At 34.8% G+C, this 18,964-nt stretch overlaps 1 protein-coding gene across 1 annotated transcript; it reads right to left on the bottom strand.

Annotated features, from left to right (window-relative positions):
- Positions 1-33: 33 nt before the first annotated feature.
- On the bottom strand, positions 34-9,044 carry LOC132635714 (MLO-like protein 9). Its single transcript, XM_060352221.1, has 15 exons — positions 8,675-9,044; positions 8,171-8,228; positions 7,811-8,091; positions 7,309-7,425; positions 7,031-7,088; positions 4,208-4,293; positions 3,593-3,667; positions 3,413-3,501; positions 3,267-3,316; positions 3,134-3,174; positions 2,868-3,041; positions 1,977-2,012; positions 1,827-1,894; positions 1,631-1,691; positions 34-1,012 (listed from the first exon to the last, which is right to left on the bottom strand). Exons 1-15 carry the CDS (start codon positions 8,798-8,800, stop codon positions 698-700), a joined length of 1,635 nt encoding a protein of 544 aa, XP_060208204.1. The 5' UTR covers positions 8,801-9,044; the 3' UTR covers positions 34-697.
- Between the last annotated feature and the right edge of the window lie 9,920 nt (positions 9,045-18,964).

Here is an 18,964-nt window from a genome sequence, read left to right as displayed (position 1 = left end):
TTCAACTTTATAAAAAAAAAAGCACACATTTTGAGCTTGTAACTGACTTATTGATGGTATACACTGAAGTTTCAGTTTCAAAATTTCGATTATTGGCATCTCCCACCTTGGGAAATATGAGCCTCAAACTGGTGCATTATGGGTGCAGAGGCCAACATTGACTATTATGAGGTGTTTTCTTATAGTTGGTGCTGTCATCATGAATTGTCAACAAGTTTGGTTCTGCATTGTTTCCAAATCCAAAAAGCTCTTTGCCAATTGTTTAACTATCCAGGCCCCTCAGCATGGACCTAGTTTTATAGCGCAGAAAGAAAAAAAAGATGCGGATAAATTTACAGGTTGTGGAGTAAGGTATGTAAGTACACCTATTAGACCTTAATGCTGGTAAATAGCAAGGACATGAGATTTAATACTCAAAATGTGTATAATTAGGCACTTTCAAGCGTAACGTGGTTTTATAGCCTTCATTACACAAGCATACATTCACTTCTCTTGTAATGATAATAGTACAAATGGAGTTGACAAAATTGAGCGTCAAACTGGAATTTGGAACAAAATGCTAGTTTTTCTGCAATGCTGTGCAAAGCAGGGTAACAGCCAATATCCAGGACAAGTTATAGCTTTTCACCATCAGTGTTTGTTCCCTTTTTTCCCCTTTCTATGTGACATGAGTTATCTCTGCTCATTGTTATCTCAATCAAGGACCTGTAAGTAGGTCAGGGTTCGCAGGCTGTGGCCTGCCATCTATTTCCTCTGGAATGTCCACGCTAGCAACAATGTTAGCGGTCTGACTAGAGGACGATGGCTCTACATTGGACATTTCTATTCTTGATCGATGACCAGGTCTTGTACTCGGGGAAGTTTCAGGTGACTCCCTTGGACTCCCTAATTTTCGTGTTTCAACTGGTCCAGGCTTTGTAGGTTTCTTCTTATTTTTTGCATTCTTATGCCAATTCATCAGTGCCTTGGAAGTTTGGTCATCAAATATAGATCTCTTCATGGTTGATCCCATCTGGAAAATCCAAAAGCAAATCGGTTAACATGTTCTTGGAGTTATTGTACAATGAAAGAGTAACTTCTCCCATGGGAGGTGTCTAGGGTCTACTTATTGTAATCCAAACATTTAACCTATATAGTGTCAAATCACAAATTAATTTCATGTATAGTAACAGAGTTATCCACTATAGCAGTAAAATCATCAAATTACTTTTTTCACATTAAAGTAACTGAACTTTATCTGCTATGACAGTAAAGTCACTAAAACTCACCCACCAGAACGACATAACAAGCCCATCAAGGTGATTTTACCATTCCCATGGATAATAAGTTGTCTTTCTTTGTTATAGTGAAAAAAGTTAAGTTACTTTAATGTGACAAAAGATAGTTGTGGTTTCACCGTAAAAGTATATAAAATTCAGTGACCATGTGTGAAATTAATCCGTCAAAAAAACCCCCAAGCCTTTTTCAAGTGACTTGGCCTCTTAGTCATCCAAAATACCCTTTATGGTAAGATTGGAGCAGCAAATTGAGAGAATAGATTGGCTGGAAATGCCTTTTTCACTCCCATTTCCAAGTTATCATCATAATGAATCTGAAACATAGGCTAAAAGAAAACATGAACAAGAGTTACCTGGGTAACTAGTGCATACAGTGGAAGTGTAATGTAGCTGCACAAAATCTGAACACCTACCCTGACAAGCATCCCTTTCATCAGATAATTTGAGAGTATGGTTATGGAATTTTAAAGAATGGGGTCTAATATAATTTTGATACTTCAGAAAGCATTCAAAAACTTAACACAGTGAAGATAAGAACTTGTTAATTACCCGATAGCAACTCTCAATACGGCGAGGAAAAAACTATCGTGAAAACAGGAATAGAGCCCAAATTCATACTGCAGAAAATGTCATGCTATCATGTTAAACCAAGTAGTAGAAATGAAGGAACTGAAAAGAAAATTGAGAATATGTCCTTACCGTTATCCAAAGGAAGTACGTAATCTCAAAAGCATTCTGCAACACATAATGAAATAGATTAAGCTTAATATTTGCTTGCAAATTCAAAAAGCTTAACTGATTAAGAAAGCAATCCTTTATATATATTATGTAAAAAGAATATCTTGAAAAATGAAATGTTTAACAGAAAAGATTAAGCTATGTATTATCTGTACACTTATAGAACCTAAATTCCTTGGAAAAACATGGTCTTGCAAAAAGGTATGTTTAATACTTCTCACCGCAGAAGTATGAAACAAAGGCTAAAAGAGAAATACCCTTTTCCCCTTTGAACTTTAATTTTAATTTATGGACTGATGATGTAAAAATGTTTATACTATTAAGTCATTTAAAAGCAAGTTGAGCTAACTGCATATACAAAATGTGATTTTATACTTAAAAAAAGCGCATACATAATGTGTTACAGCTAGTTAAATCACAACAACTAACAATGTTTATAACTTAAATCCAAAAAGAACAGATAGAAAATTATGTAAAAGGAAGCAGGACAGCTATTATAGTGCTTAATAGCAAGTACGAAATACTGCAATTAATACCACCGTATCAAATTATGTGAATTTATTTTTTTTAGTTTCCCAACTAACTTCAACAGTTAGGGGTAAATTGGTCTCCATTCTGCATTCATACTCTCTTATTTTTAGCCTCTTAATCTCTCCCTATTAATTGAAATAGTTCTCACCTGTTTACTTTGAATTAATACTAATCCATTAGTATTATTATTTTCCAAAGATGCACATACACCAGACATGTAGTTATCCAGTATCAGTGTCATAGCCTCACAGGACAAGAAAGCATGAGGAAGAAGCTTAAGTGAAGTGGCAAGAAATAGATGTACAAGGTGGCGCTGAGTACCTGAAAGAGGGTGAGATGGACAAGATGAAGAATTAGAGTTGGCTTGCCGAACCAAAAATGTCTGTCTGAAACTTGGACAAGAGGTATGCCTTGCACCACAGCATGTCTTTCTTGAATTTCAATAGCCATCTGAGCTATAATTGATTGAAGCTTTGTCCCAACTGCTAAGATTATCTTTAACCAATCCAGTGGTTAGTTCTTTCTTCATTAGAACAATACAGTGCAAGGGGAAACAAGTAAAGGAAATAATGATAAGAATTTCTTACAACTAGAGGCAGTATGGACAGCCAAAACATAGCTTGCCATCCTGAAAGGACAGTATTTCTATTGGTAGTTAGAGCTAATTCTTCTAATTTGAGAGATAATATGTCTTGAAACAATCGAGGGTGCTAACATTACCATGGACATTCAACAGAAGATAAATAACTGCAGAAAGCCATAGCACTGAACTGCAAGCATAATAATAAAGATGAACAATTAGATACCTCTAGATGTAGCACATCAAAAACTTAAGTTTGTTTCAGTTCAAGTCGAAAGACACGTACTTGATACCCACAACAACCTTGAAGTCATCTTCCAGGGATCTCTTTATGTACTTTTGAAAATTAAACTTACTTCCAGGTGCTAAATGGACCTGCAACAAGAGGAAAACAATAAGCCAAATAACCATCTTTTCGGTCCTGCAAGAGACATAATTTGATTTGTACAGGGTTAGGAGCCCTGACCGAGATGAAACCGTGGCGCATGGTCAAGTAGTCAGCTTTCCTAACTGACCTGAAAAATTGCCGAAAAAAACACACCTGGAAATTTTGGGGATCTAGTTAGAAAAGAAGAAATAATACTTTGTGCAATGGCTGTAATATGACATTTCACTTATTACATTACATGTTTTATCACCAACTAATTCCACCGTAAATAAGCAGTTATAGAAACTTTAATCTAATAAGCTAAACGCTTTATGATGTTATATCACTTGATTAAGCAATAGCTATACTGAACGTTCAATGAGGATGAGTGGTATTGTTATGGGTGCAGTACCAACCAAATTTTTCTTAGTAGATGGTAATCTTTTAACTAGAACATACAAATATGATTTCCATGCTTATGGCGAGGATGCCTAGAAGAGATATGAAAACACAACCATACAAACAAACCTATTAATGCCCACATTTTTTTGAGAGAGCCACACTAGGAATATCAAATTCGTTATAGAACTAACTCAATTTAAAGCTTTAATATCTCAGACAAAAGTATCAAAGCCCCCATTCGTTCATCCCAAAATACTGAAAAAATATGCAAAAATAAAAAATAACCGAAGGCAGGTGCTTTAATTTTCTTACAGTGTAGAAAATGACTGGGGTGGTCCCAAAACTGGTATTATCCCTAACAAAAGATGTCTCTTTGGTAAGCCTGAATCTTGAGGCATCTGCATAGAAAGGTCACATAAGAAAGTAAAGAAATACAGGTTAAGAATTAAAGATTAAGTCCCTCTTGCCTACAAAAGAAAAGAGTTCTTAGACCGCTTTCGCCTGGATGGTTGGACTGAACAAAATTTAACAATAGTAGAGGATAGTAACGGAAAAGGAGGAATGGATGTTCCATGACAGTAGTGAACAGAAAAATACATAGCTAATGTTTGCATGTTGGTTGGAAAAACGTATGTAACAGGAATAGAAGATTGAACCGGAAATGTTTACACTCTAAAAAGTTAAAACTAATCACCTCCTTTAGAGTAGCACTATATATTTCTTAAGCAAGACGTTTTCAATAGTTTTATATTGATAAATCATTTATAAATTTCTTAAGCAAGACGCTTACAATAGTTTCATATCATAAATGATTCACCAACGAACCACATTTTGGAGAATATTTAACGTCATGCCAAATTGAGCCCGAGGGCAACTAAATGTTAGACAAAGAGAGGCTAAAGAGAGAAGAGGAATGATAGATAAAAGAACATTTTGTTCCGGAGAATACATTGCAACTCTGTAAATTGTCAGGTGACAAGTATAAAGGGGTACTTATAGGTGCCAACAGAGTTTTTTAAACTCACTTCTGCAACTGACTTACACACGATAACTTTACCACATTGTAAGGACAAGATTCATGCAACTACACAACATAAGAGTCATGCACTCAATCACGTAGATATCCTACGAGTGACATGGATAACACCAAACATGCACGTAATAGTTCTACAATTTCAAGGTTTAATTTTCCTAAAACTCGCCCTTGATCTTCAAATTTCCTTTTAACCCCAAGTCTTTGATCTCAATTGTGTAAAATCTTCAACTTGACAGGTCTTAGAAGAATACCCACAATATCTTGAGTCTACTTCAATTTCCTCTCGCCAACGTTAAAGATACTAGAATAGGAATATGTATATATTTTGTAAGGCAAATTAGTTTGTACTCCTTGGTGTAGCAACTGTTTTTCAAGTGACGGGGGCAATCATTTGTTTCTTCTAACTGTTCTTTAGATATCTTAAACTCACTCTTGCGCTCAGTTACTTGCAGATCTTGTTTTACAATTTTCTTCCTCCTTTTCTGCCAATGAATAGCTCCTCCAGTTCACATGTCTGTATAATCTTGGCTCCAAGTTCAAGATTGTTCTGTTTACAATCAATCTTACTTGAAATTCCAAGTGCAAATCCTTTTTTTCATCTGTTGCAGCTGTCTATACAGCCTTCAACTTGACAACTTCTGAAGTTGTATTTTCAAGTTCTTGCTTGATGCTACTATTAGAATACCACGGACTAAAATAATTCTTATCGTCCTCCTTGGGTGCTAGCTACAAAGTTGTCTCCTATTCTTTCTTGTGATCAACAAGATTGGCTTTTTTCAGTATTACTACGACACTCTCAGGAGTGATAACCAAATTTATGACAACTATAGCACTCAATTTGATATTTTTCATACCTATTTTCATTTGCTCCTTGCTAGTAACCAAGACCTCTAAATGATTATTGGCTTTTCTCTTGATTGGTGGATTTGTTACCATTACATCTTCCTTTTCCACAACCAATAACATGTCCTCTTCCTCGTCCACATCTTCTATGGATATTTTCACCTCAATCATCCTTCAAAGTTGCTCTTGTCAAAGAACGAAGGATCTTCATGAACGTCTTCTACGTTATATCTGATCCATATCTCTTCAATGTATTCACAAAGCCTTCACCCTTGAACAATAATCCTAAATTGGTTTGAATTCTCTCATTTTTAAAGCTTCAAAATACCCGTTAAAGATTAAAGCCTTACCTTCTTCACATTCTGCAAAACCTCTCAAACTTCCTTTGAGGTGGTTGCATTGTCTACTTTCTCAAACACAGTATCATCCAAATACTGATGGAAGAGATTGACGCTTGTTGATTCTTTTCCTTGTATTTTCCAGCATATCCTTCTCGTATTGAGACAAAACTTCCTCATTATCGGGTTCCTCAAACGCCTATTTCGCACACAACCAAGTATTGAAGACACCAATTTTTCATAACTTTCTTTGTGACACCACGGAATTAGAAACCAAGTGGTTGGGGATTTTAGTAGCTCAGTTGGTTGACTACCTAAACTTTCACCTTGTAGGTGAGGGTTCGATTTCCGCCTTGTAATCCCCTTCTCGTTTCCCCTTCCCCTACCCCTATGTCATAATAAAAAAATTTAAAAAAAAAAAAAAAAAAAACAAGTGGTCCATCTCTGTATTTTTTTTCAGCACTCTTGTTTCAATTCCAAGGACTTTGGCCTCTATACTACTCTGTTACAGGAAGAGAACTGCTAAAGGAGAGGAGACAATACTTTGTAAGGAAGTCTTTACTCACCTGATTGCCAAGTGAGAAGTATAAAGGAGTATTTCTTAGGTTTATAGGTGCCAAGAGAGTCTTGTCAACTCACCTCTTCAAATCACTCTCACATACATACACAAATTATGAATTTGATCATATTGAAACACAAAATTCATACACTTAACTATCCTAAAAATCACATGAATAACACCAAATTTGCACCTACTAGTTCTAGCTTTCAAGATCAATAATTCCTAACAATAAACTTCCCTCATCAACTATCTAGTATCTAGTGCCTGCGTAAAACTAGGCTCTTTTTTTTTTGCGTAAAACTAGGCCATAGACAAAGCAAAAAAGAAAATCAAATCATGATAATTTCACACCATACCATTGGCTGCTTCATAATCATGCTCAACTTCCTTTTCCCATTCCTTCCACTCTCGAATCTGCATATAAGAAACAGGATGATCAAGTTTAATCTCTAATTAATGCTCAAGTATTTAGTGCAAGACCAGAAGTGGAATTAACATTCAAGGTGTCCACGGTCGAGAAATCAATCTTGATCCTCAAACGAAGTTTCAGCCATAGTGAGCAACAACTTTTTGATAGACCTAAAAGGGTAAAACTTTTGTGCTTGTCACACTAAAAATGTAGAAAAAATCTCACCTTTAATCTTCCGAGCAGCATAGTTATGGCACTGTAAATAACGTGGAAGACGGCTAAAAAGAATATGAAGATGTGTAGCTGATGCAAACCATGGATGGATACAAATGGAACTTTACCCTGTCAATGTGGTTACTGTTAGTCTGTAAATTTTCAAGGAACATTTATTCAAGCAATCTAAGCAAACAGAATAACGAGTCCAAATTATAAGTCCAAAACCCTCTTGAACTAAGCACTGATAAACCAGTATACTTCAGTACCAAAATAAAAATGGTAACAAGTATCTCATGTTTTACAGAGGCAGACAACGGGGTTCTAACGCCAACTAAGTAGGGCTTGCCATACAACATACATAATTAGGTCATATAAAAGATAACTACAGGTAATCAACTTACCTGCTACAACAGGTTAAAATAGATACACAATCTCAAGCAAGTTGAGGTTGGCTCCTCAATGTCTATGTCGCTCTACTTATATCAGTGTTTAATCCAAAAAAGGTACTGACCGGCTTACAGGCTCCGGCAGGACTATCAGCTGCTAATATCCGAATATGGTCCCATAAAAGCCTTCGATGATGGTCTCCTGCATCATCATCATCAGCATCTTGATGATGACCCTGTCCAGGTGCATGATGTCCACCTCCATGTCCAGGCACAACTGCATGCTGGACATGCTGGGCAGGACATGGCAGCATTGTGTCTGCAACCTTTTCAGGTATGCATATACCGGCTATGTATTTTTGTCCAAACGTCAGAAGCAACGATATAAAACCCAGAACCATAAGCTCTACAACAAAAGAAATTGTCCGAGAATCATTAAACCCCCAATTTGGTAATCTAATAATTACTTATTACAAAGCCCTTACCACCCTTAATCTTCTCCAATGCTTCCACCAATGCGCCTTTTCGCCTTCTCTCGAATGTCTGTAATAAAAAAACAACAAAGAATGTAACCAAATGGCCAGGATTTTCACCATGCATACATAAAAAATAAAAAATAAAAAATAAAAACTTTTTCACTAACTGTTCATGAAGGAGATTCGGATGAACCCTTCTAGCTCCTCACCTGGCTAGAGGATCAACTTCTACGTGATATGAGTCCAAATTTTTTTATTTTGTAGAAAAGGTGAAAATAAAGGAGAGGGGAATAATATGATTTGAACAAGTTTATTTTTCATTTTCCTTCAGGCTTAGTTTTGAGTGTCCAAATCCTTAAATACACCGGTTGTTTTTGTTTAACTATCAAATTATTTGCTCGATTAATTCGAATTCGCGCCGCTCGTGACCAAAACATGAAAGGGAAATTCAAGAAAGAATCATATATATAATTTTTTTAAAAAAAATACATGTAAAAAATATGTATAAATCACCTGTCCAACTGCATGAAGAACCTTTTCCAATAAAATGGAAATAAGAACAATAACTGCACAGACCAAAGCTACTGCCCATGTAGGTGTTTGATCCAACTCTCTACCATGATCACCTCCTCCTGCCATTTTCTCTTCTACTTATTATTATAATTATAAAAAAAAAATGTTGATTCTCTTTAGAAATTTCCCCTTAATTTACACCACTTTGTGAATAGATCTCATGGGGAAAAGCTCTGAAATTTTCAGAGAAAAAACAAATATATGGAAGCTTGTTAATGGGAGCCAGAAATTCAATGTTGAGCCTAGTAACATGGACCGGTTCAGTGTAGGAGGAATAATAACAGAACTGAACCGGGTGATATTATGAAAGGAGACAAATGTGGGGAATCTTGCATTGGTAGTTGGAATTGTAAGGATGGTTTTGTATATGCAAAATTTTAATTGGACACAGTTTTTAGCATAATTAATCCTCTTTGTTACATTTTAACGAGAGTATTAGTAGGGATTTAGATGGATTATGAAGCCATAATAATACCAAGTGTCGCAGAAAATAAATTAAAATAAAACGTAGTACGTGAAGACATTGTGAAAATTGAGAAAAGAGTACATGTAGGTATTGCGATAATTGAGAAAAAAATACATGAAGGGATTTATCAGAGTCCCACGTTGCAAAAAATATATAAAATCGAAAAAATGAGTAGGACAATAAAGTTCATAATGTACTTTAATCTCGATTTACAAATGCCTAATGTGTAAGATAAAAGAGGCTGGTTACAATATGAAGCATAAGAAAATCTAAAATTAAGGGCAAGTAAACTTATCTTAGTGAGTCGGTATAGTAAAAACTTTGCTCCATGTGATAACGCTAAAACATATTATGAACTCTGAGATTCGAATCATCTTGTGTTACCAAAAACATGAAATTTCTGATACGAGCTTGGCAAACTTACTTCGTAATTGCATTCATTTCTCTATAACAACGTGAACCGACAGTACTGAGTAGCAACTAAATATATAGTAGCAGTATATTACATACCTATGCTACGTCAAAGAAATTACAATACAATAACAAAAAACAAATAGCAGCACAGCAATAAATATGCCCTTCCAAGTATTTCCAACCTAGGAGATTTTGCAGATTAACGTAAGTTCGCATTGTCCCATTTTTTATTTTTCATTTTTACCCTTTGAGTTACTAATATTATTCTATTACCTTGGGTTCTTTTTGTACATTGACCTGAACCATTTCCTTCTCTTCTTTAGTAAACCTTCTCTTCTACCATCTAAGTGTGTCGTGAGCGTGAGGACCTTCTCTGGTGAAACCAAATTTAACATCGGTTCCAAAAATAGTGACAATTAAATCAACTAGCTCAAATCATGAAATCACACTTGCATAACTCTCTAGCGTGCATACGCAAATCCTCTCAAATTTTAATCAAACAGTTAAGAAGAAAAAAATGTAAGAGAAACGACAAACTCTAGCTAGCTATAATCTATGATGAGAATGAATTTATGGTTAAATATTCTTTGCATCAAGTCTGATAATGTAATTTGAAAAAGAAGAAAATAATGTGTTATAATCGATTGAATTATTATAAAGATATTCGTTGCTCCCAAATGCATACGTATGTATACGTGGTCGTACAAATAATAAAGTGATTTAAGAGTCGTTGTCGAACCCACAGAGACTTATGATCAACCGCTATTTAGACTTAACTAACGCTAAAAATTTATTCAAGTATTTTCCCCGAGAGTGGTTTGTTATAATTAAACTTATTGCAAGAATGTAAAACTATCAAATTAGCGCTAACAAATATTGATCAAGGATGAGTATGCAAACTTCGGAGTAAAACTGATGAGATAAGTAATTCCAGGACTATGGTTCCGCTAACAATCCTGTTGCGTATTCATCTTAACTAACATAGTACTTTATCTAGTATACTGATTCACAGGGTTAATATTACTAGTAAGAATCTCTCGAGTTCGTATTTGCCTATTCGAGTTGCTTTCACGTCTATATGGGTCTATGGTTATGAATCTTAACAAGAACACATTTATAATTCTTGTCATGAACCAAGCAAGGCAATTTAGGTATGTGTCTATCCTTAGTGTGAATCCATAGTTGTTATTCTGTGGCACGCGGAGCATACTTGACATAATGTACTTCTTAGGGGTGTCAATGGTATGATTCGGCCAGTTATTTTATAAAATTTATATTATACTAATTTTTCGGTTATTTCATTTTGTAGAACCAAAATTAGACTTTTCGAAACCGTCCCATCATCTCGGTTTCTCTCGGTATCGATACGGTTCGGTTAATTTTGTTTTTTTTTTTTTTAAAAAAACCATCATGTCATAGTCACTTATGCATACTTCTATAGGACTTTGGCAAAAACTCTCTAAATATTTTTTCTTTTTAAAAGGTGATGAATCAAGAAAACATGAAAGACGACAAGAATAAAGATTGATCCCACTATTTTACCGTAGTGTAAAATAATGTTAAGCAAAGACAAAAAGTATAATTTATATCACACAAGGGGGCAAAAATCAATCAAGATGGGACTCAAGAACTACTAAGATTAAGTATCCGATAAGAGAAATTTAAAATCATATGAGAGAAAATACATCTAATACTTTGTAGCTTTCTATCCAAGATCATTGGAATACCTTGTAGTTTACAAGCTACTTACTACTCGAGATGCTAGAACTAATTTAATTTCAATAGGAGTAGTATAATAGGTTTCAGAGTTGGAACTTTAGGTGTTAATTATGTTGCCCGCTTGTAGTCGTTTTTACCATCTCGATCCCAAGGCAAAAATTTTAATGTTTTATTATATTTAAATCCCATATAAGAATATATTTTACACATTCGGTTTTTTTTGGTTTATTTTTATATAATTAAAAACCAACCTAATTATCCGGTACGGTTATTAATTTTTATAAAAACCGTCGGTTTTATTAAAAAAAAACTAATTGGTTAGGTACGGTACTGATAGTCCCAAGGGGATTCGTGTTTTGATGATTATCAAACTGTTTCAGAACCAGACAGAGACTTGGTCTGTAATCTACTCTCTGTGCACCTTGCACTGTCGACAGAGACAGCTGTAAAGCCGAGCCACTTGCTGCACACAAGTACAGCTGTGAGTTGGCCCATGCTTTAGATCAAAGTGAAAAAGTGGTCTCTATCCATCCCACATGCTTCTACTATATATGCAATATGATGGCAACATATTGAGTAGACTTGAAAACCTAATCAAAATCGACCAAATCTTTGCCGTCACAAGTTCTCAAGTTCTCTCAAGAACAAGTCACTTGCAAAACTGAAGAACCTGATCCAGACGCAGATTTAGTCTAAGTTCTTTATGTTGTTGTAAGTCTTTGATCGTTTGTGCTTAAACTGTAAACCTACTCTTCTTGCTGAGAAGCTGGTTGTAGGTGTCTTAAATTCTCAAAGTGTGCTTGTTAGAAGTGTGTTTCCACAAGCTTTTGAGTGGTACACTAGGCTAGAGTTAGTCTAGGTGTACTATTGGTCCTTGGTTAGAGTTAGTCAAGTGGAGGTGCTTGCAATCGGAGCATTGCAAGTAAGGAGGGACTACGGGGGTTAGTTCCTAGGTTGCATAAGCGTTATTGTAAGGATGTGGGATTATGGGAGTTAATTCCTAGCTTACGATAGAGTTGTAACCTGAAGTTGCTCGTTTAATGGAATTGAAATCCTACTGGATAGGTCGTGATTTTTAATCTCTTGAGCAAGGAGTTTTCCACAGTAAAATCGTGTCTTCTTTACTTACTGCATTGCATAAGGGAACTGGTACACAACCAAGTCTCTCGTATACTGTTTGGTGAGCGCACAACCTTCAGCAGGTATGGTTCGGTCGATTAAGTCGGTTTTTTGAAAACCATTGATACCCCTAATAATGTTGCAAGTGAAGGAAATAGAGAAATTTTACGGAACTTTCGGGTAAGGGTGGCTCAAGCGGAGGCTAGTAAAGTCTTTGCTTTCGGTCCCCAATTTTTTTAAACTAATAGTGAATTATATTATTTTATTTTTGCCTTGACAATATTGAAGCTTGTTGAAAAAAGAAAAAATAAAACTTAAAAGAATGGATTGGGCCTCAGGCACAGCCAATGGTGTGCATACTCGGGCTTAACCCAAGAGATTCTATATCTGAGCCTATCCTAAATTCCTCTTGGACTTCCGCCCAAGAGTTTTATTCTTGGAACTTTTACTTGGTGTAGCTTCTTCTAAGAGGTAATTATTGATAACAATTACCTTTTAATTTATTTATATTTAGTAGCTACAATGATTTTATAAATTACTATTCGTAGCTATATCAAAATACATCAAGTTGGAGTGGTTTAACCCAAGTTCGAACCCAACCATCAACATTACTTTTCTTATATATTTTTCCTAGCTTCTTCTCCTTATATTTTGATTGTATTTAAGTGTATTTCGTCATATGTATCAACAAGTTGGAGTGGATGAAGTGGTTATTGGGTGTGGCTCTGCCCCTTTCCACCCAGGTTTGAATCCAGCTAACAACATTATTTTCCTTACATATTTTTCCTAGCATCTTCTCTTTGTAATTGAGTTTATTTTTCATCACAGTATTTGACTCATATTGTATCTCATATGTATTTGGCCTGAATGTCTTGTATCTGAATGTATATGAGCCAAATACATATGAGATGAGTGAATTTGGCTTGCTCAAATACATATGAGCCAGCTACGTATAGTAATAGCCTCATATAAGGTAGTTATATCTGTAAATTTGCCTTTATTCTTTCATTATCCGCTGATGTTGATTTTTCTTTCATACTTGGGCTTGGGCCTAAGATTTATTTTCTTTTCTGCTTCGGACTCAAGCGATTTCCGGCAATTCGCAGTAATGCCCTTATTTTGGGGTGGTCTTTAATTTTTGGTCATCAAATGAAAGTATTTAATTTTTACCCTTCGCCTAAAACCTCAGGGTTCTGGGTTCGAACACCTGCTCAGGCGAAAATTAAAAAAAAAAAAAAAAAACTAGGCAGAGGTTGCCTATAAACTTTGTCCCATCGGGCATAATTTGCCTGCAAAACTCTGCTTTAAAACTCGGAAACTATGCCCGGTGTGGTAGAGTTTGTCTGCAAACTATGCCTTAAGATAGAGTTTTGCAGGGAAACTATGCCTTAGCAAACTCTACCTGATAAGGCACAGTTTGCCTACAAACTCTGCCCCATCAGGTTAGTGTAACTGTTTGTTTGGCATGCAAAACTCTACCTGCGATTTTGCCTGCGAATCCAAACTTCTGCCTTGCGAAATTCCTTCTTTTCTTTTTTTCACTGAGCTGGGGTTCGAACCCAGAGCCTTAGGATATTAGGCGAAGGGCAAAAATTAAAGACCACCAATTTGAGGGACAAAAATTAAAGACCAATGCTTTTGAACGGCAATCTGCACAAAAAAATGAAATGAGCTGACTCGAAAGGAATATTAATGTTGGGCCAAAGGCCCAATACATGATGCAGGGGAATGTTGAATCCATATTGATTTAAGGGTAAAGGTGCAAATATACCCCTCAACTTTACGATTTAGAGCACATATGTCCCTCCTTACAAAAGTGGTGTATATATACCCTGCCGTTACAAAATGGTGCAAATATACTCTTTTCATTGACGGAATTTTAAAAAAAAATATTTAGGTTATTTTTTAATTAAAAAAATGGCACATGACTTTAAAAAAAAGTCTATCCATTTTTTTTAGCAGACATACTTTTCTAAAGCCACATAATATTTTTTTTTTTGGTGGGTCGGGTCTGATTTGTTTAAAAAAAAATGGGTAGACTTATTTTTTTTAAAGTCACAGAGATATTTTTTTATTAAACGAACCAGACCCGACACACCAGAAAAAACTACCATGTGGCTTTAGAAAAATATGTCTACTCAAAAAAAAAAGAGAAAGAACATCATTTAACATCTGAACTTGGCACGAAAATTCACTTTAGCAACTAAACTTAAGTTGTACTTACATACCCCCCCCCCCCCCCCTTAACAACTTTCATCTTAATTAAATACAACCCCAAATGCTGACGTGGCAAAAAAAATTAAGAGAGTAAACGACACAAAAAGTGAACCCGCTGATATATATATATATTACAATTAAAAAATAAAATAAAAATAATATACAATTAAAAAAAATAAAGATGGGCCCCATAACCCTAACCCTTGCAGTCTTTCTCCCTTCTTCTAACCACCCCCCTTCCCCCACCCCTCTTCTCCTTCTTCCCTATTGTTTTAACCTCCCACCCCTCCTCTCCCTCTTCCCCATTGTTTCAACCTCCTTCTTCACAACCCCCGTCCCCCCTTCCCCGTTGCTACGCCCCACAGCCCCGCCCCCACCACCTTCCTCCTCCTTCTTCTTCTTCTTCTTCTTCTTCTTCTTCACAAATCCCTTTTTCTCTCTATATTCTCAGCATTCTTTTCTTTTCATTTTCACCATTTTTTGGTTTCTTGATTTTGATTTTTGTTTTCTTTCAAAAATAAAGTTATGGAATAATGGTTATGGAAGAAATGGGGTTGCTAATAATAATAATAATGGCCAACAATAACAACTAAAACAATCAATTTGGACGAATTTGAGTGTAAGTGGGACTAATTTGAGAAGGAATTGGATGAAATTTGGTGGGGAGATGGTGATGGTGGTGGTGGGTGTTAAAGATGATGGTGATGATTTTTTTTTTTGAAGGGCAGTTCGTCCAATTTGGAAATATGGACGAGGAAATATGGGTTAATAATTGGGTTAACAATTGATTAGGAATATGGGTTAATAATTGATTAGGAATTAATTAACGTGGAAATATGATTAATAAAAGAAAATCTTTGACAAAGATGGATTTTTGAGTTGGGTTGATTTAAGGCGGCGGTGATTATGGTGGCGCCGGTGGTTGCTACAAGTGTGGTGAGGATGAAGAGAAAGAAGAAGAAAGAGAAAAAGGAGAAAGAAGAAGAAAGAGAAAAAATAATAAAAGAAAAATAAAAAATGAAGGGTTGGTAATTTTTGACATGGCAATGACGTGGCAACGATGTGGCAATGACGTGGCGCGAGTGTAATACACCTCACATTGTGAGAGTGATGTTATTTTTTCAGGGTGAAAAATAATCGAAACTTAAGTTGTTAAGGGGGGTATATAAATACAACTTAAGTTTAGTTGCTAAAGTGAGTTTTCATGTCAAGTTCAGGTATGAAATGATATCTTTTTTCAAAAAAAAATAATAGAAAATAGGTAGACTTTTTTTTTTAAAGTCATGTGGCATTTTTTTTAATTAAAAATAACCTAAATGATTTTTTTTTAAATCATGTCAGCGAAAAGGGTATATTTGCACCATTTTGTAACGTCAGGGATATATTTGCACCATTTTGTAACACCAAGAGTATATTTGCACCATTTTGTAACGACGGGGGTATATATACACCACTTTTGTAACAAGGGGTATATTTGCTCTAAATCACAAAGTTGAAGGGTATATTTACACTTTTGCCCTTGATTTAATTCGGATGAGTTCATGCATAAAGAATATAATAAAGAATTAGTAACTATTCAATGACAATACTCATACAAATTGCGATTACTTTAACCACAAATCTGAATATGCTATTTGTTCGAGAATATAGCTATGAAATTCAGTTAATCACAAAGTTACTGATTTGAATTCTCAACACAAGATGTAATTTTAACAAGCATTGTAATTCTTAGTGATTTACAGTGTACTCAAAAAAAAAAAAAAAAAAAAAAAGAGGAGAGAAAAGTATTGTTGATGAGGGATTGTATCAAAAGAAAAAGATTACGAGAGATTGAGTGTGGACGTAGGAGTTACACTTCATCACCACTGTACGAAGAACAACTTACAAAGAGCTAACAGAGAACATCCTTGCAATCCGAAGGGGCTGGACTAGATCCACATTGGATCCCAACCAGTATAAAAACATATGGTGTTACATTACTTTCAGCATTACTAGGTTTTTATTACTGCTTATATTAACGGTCAACTACTGAACATAGTCAGTCGACTAGAAAAAGAAGAAAAAAATTAATTCACCCCCCTCCATCGCCCCTCTTACACTTTCAGTCGGTATCAGAGTAAGGTCTCACATCCGTCGTTTACTTAATAGCAAGTGAGAAAAGATCATGTCTTGAAGAGTTTTATTTTTGGACTCAAAAACTGTCCGGAGTTGTTTGAGTTGTTCAGCGTTGTCGGGCTGTTTTATCCTGAAAGATACAAGTAATATTGTAACATTGGTGAAAATTCTACCGCAGTGGGCTTAAATTTCTTTAAAAAGAGCGACATATATCCACGCCTCAATCTGAAAAATATTTTTTTTTATTTTTATTTTCAACTGTAATCATTGTTGTTTCACCAACAGTATATAAACAACTTAAACTCAAGAGAATTACAAAAAGAAAGAAATTAAAAATAAATAATTAAATACAAATAAATAAGAAAAGAGAATGGAAACCAATCAAATTTTGGTTAGATAATCCCTCCAATTCAAAATAAGTGTCCACTTAATATTTAGTACACCCCTTAAGAAAATACTAACTCCTAAAAGAAAATTATGTATTTTGACTAAACTACTATTAATTAAAATTGCATATTACTATTAACTTGACACATTGGGATCTGGTCACTCAACACTTAATAAGGACAAATTTGAAAAAATAAAATCAATTCCTTTTTTATTATGTAAGTGGACCCTAATTTTGAACCAAACAAAAGGAATAAGTGGACACTTATTTTGAATCAAAACAAAAAGACTAAGTGAACATTTATTGAATCGGAAGGAATAACATTTTTGAGAAATTTTATTTTGAATCTCACATGCCAAGTCATACTTGTGTGAGCCTCTTTAAAGCTGGACATTTGAACCCGTGGGTCCCACTCCTACCACCATTTTCTCTCTCTAATAATTCATCTTCCTCATCCCAAACAACCCCTTCCAATTTCCTCTCTTTACTTCACCAGAAAATTATATTGCCCCCTCCACCACATCATAATTTCTAAATTTGGCTCTCTCCTTCCGTAGTCCGAAACACGGTTCATCGATCTTTTAATTCTTCCCTCACTCATTTTCAGGAACACATAAAAACACTCGATGAAATCACAAAGCTTTTCATCCAAAACTAGCCGCAACTAAACTGCTAAAGGATCCTAGAAATAAATAATCTACATGTAACATTTACAAATAGTTAATAATAATAATTTAAAAATTGATTTTGAATGGAGAAAAATGGAGAATCAAAGTTGATAGGGGAGTTAAAATAATTTAGATTAACTTTTACACCCTAATTTCTTCCACGACCGCCTTCACAAACATTAAAACCATTCCCCATAAATCCTTCATTTCCATTGTTAACCCATATTTATTCTCCAGGACCTGTCATTTCTTTTACAAATAAAATAATAATGGAAAATATATAAATCCTTAATTTTTGATTTTCTGAAAATAAAGTGAACGTGTTCAAGGAAAAGACAAAAGTGTTGAGGAAATTGAAGAACAATCATCTGACGACTTTTAGGCCAAGGAAAGAGATAATGATATTTGGAGTTCTGATGTGAAAAGTAAAGGAGAATTTTCTGGTAAATAAAAGAAAGGAAAACGAGAACAAATTATTTGGGACGTGGAAGACTAATCAAAAGAGAGAGAAAATGGTTGTAGAACTGGGAACCACTGGTTCAAATGTCAAATTTTAAAGAGTCTCATACAAGTATGACTCGGCATGTGAGACTTAAAATAAAATTTCTCAACATTTTTCTTTAATGCTATTAATAACTTGACCTTTTTATTGTTGTGACTATGACGTGGAAGCTAAGAGAGACATCTAAAACTAATAGTCTGTTTGGCCAAGCTTTTAAAAATTAACTTATTTTAAAAATTATTTATTTTGAAAAGTGCTTTTTTAAAAAAATATTTTTTGTGAGAAGCAGTTTGTGTTCGGTCAATTAATTTAAAAGACACTTTTGAGCAGTAATATTGAGGTTTGACCAAGCTTTTAAAAAGTGATTTTCAGTGTATTTTTCTCAAAAGTGTTTTTCAAAAAAGTACTTCTGGGAAAAACTATTTTTTTTATCTTCTGAAAAGTTGATTCTGCTACTTCCCAAAAGCATTTATTTTCTCCCAAAAGCTTGGCCAAACACCTCACTTTTTTAAAAATAAGTATTTTTTGAAAAAAGAAAAAGAAGTACTTTTGAAGAAAAATAAACTTGGCCAAAAAAACTATAAACAAGTTGGAAGTGCCAACTTTAAAGTTGGTTTCCTAG

This window comes from Lycium barbarum, chromosome 4, assembly GCF_019175385.1.
Source record: "Lycium barbarum isolate Lr01 chromosome 4, ASM1917538v2, whole genome shotgun sequence".
NCBI lineage: Eukaryota > Viridiplantae > Streptophyta > Magnoliopsida > Solanales > Solanaceae > Lycium > Lycium barbarum.
The sequence above is the reverse complement of the archived record's forward strand: the minus strand, read 5'-3'. Positions and strand labels throughout refer to the sequence as shown.

What these genes read in the sequence shown, in the direction of transcription:
- LOC132635714 (XM_060352221.1), bottom strand. Translation starts at nt 8,800, where the DNA reads ATGGCAGGAGGAGGTGATCATGGTAGAGAGTTGGATCAAACACCTACA. An exon ending in TGCGCCACGGTTTCATCTCG is followed by an intron (nt 3,502 to 3,592) that starts GTCAGGGCTCCT and finishes CTCTTGTTGCAG; the next exon opens with GTCCATTTAGCACCTGGAAG. An exon ending in TCTTCTGTTGAATGTCCATG is followed by an intron (nt 3,175 to 3,266) that starts GTAATGTTAGCA and finishes CTGTCCTTTCAG; the next exon opens with GATGGCAAGCTATGTTTTGG.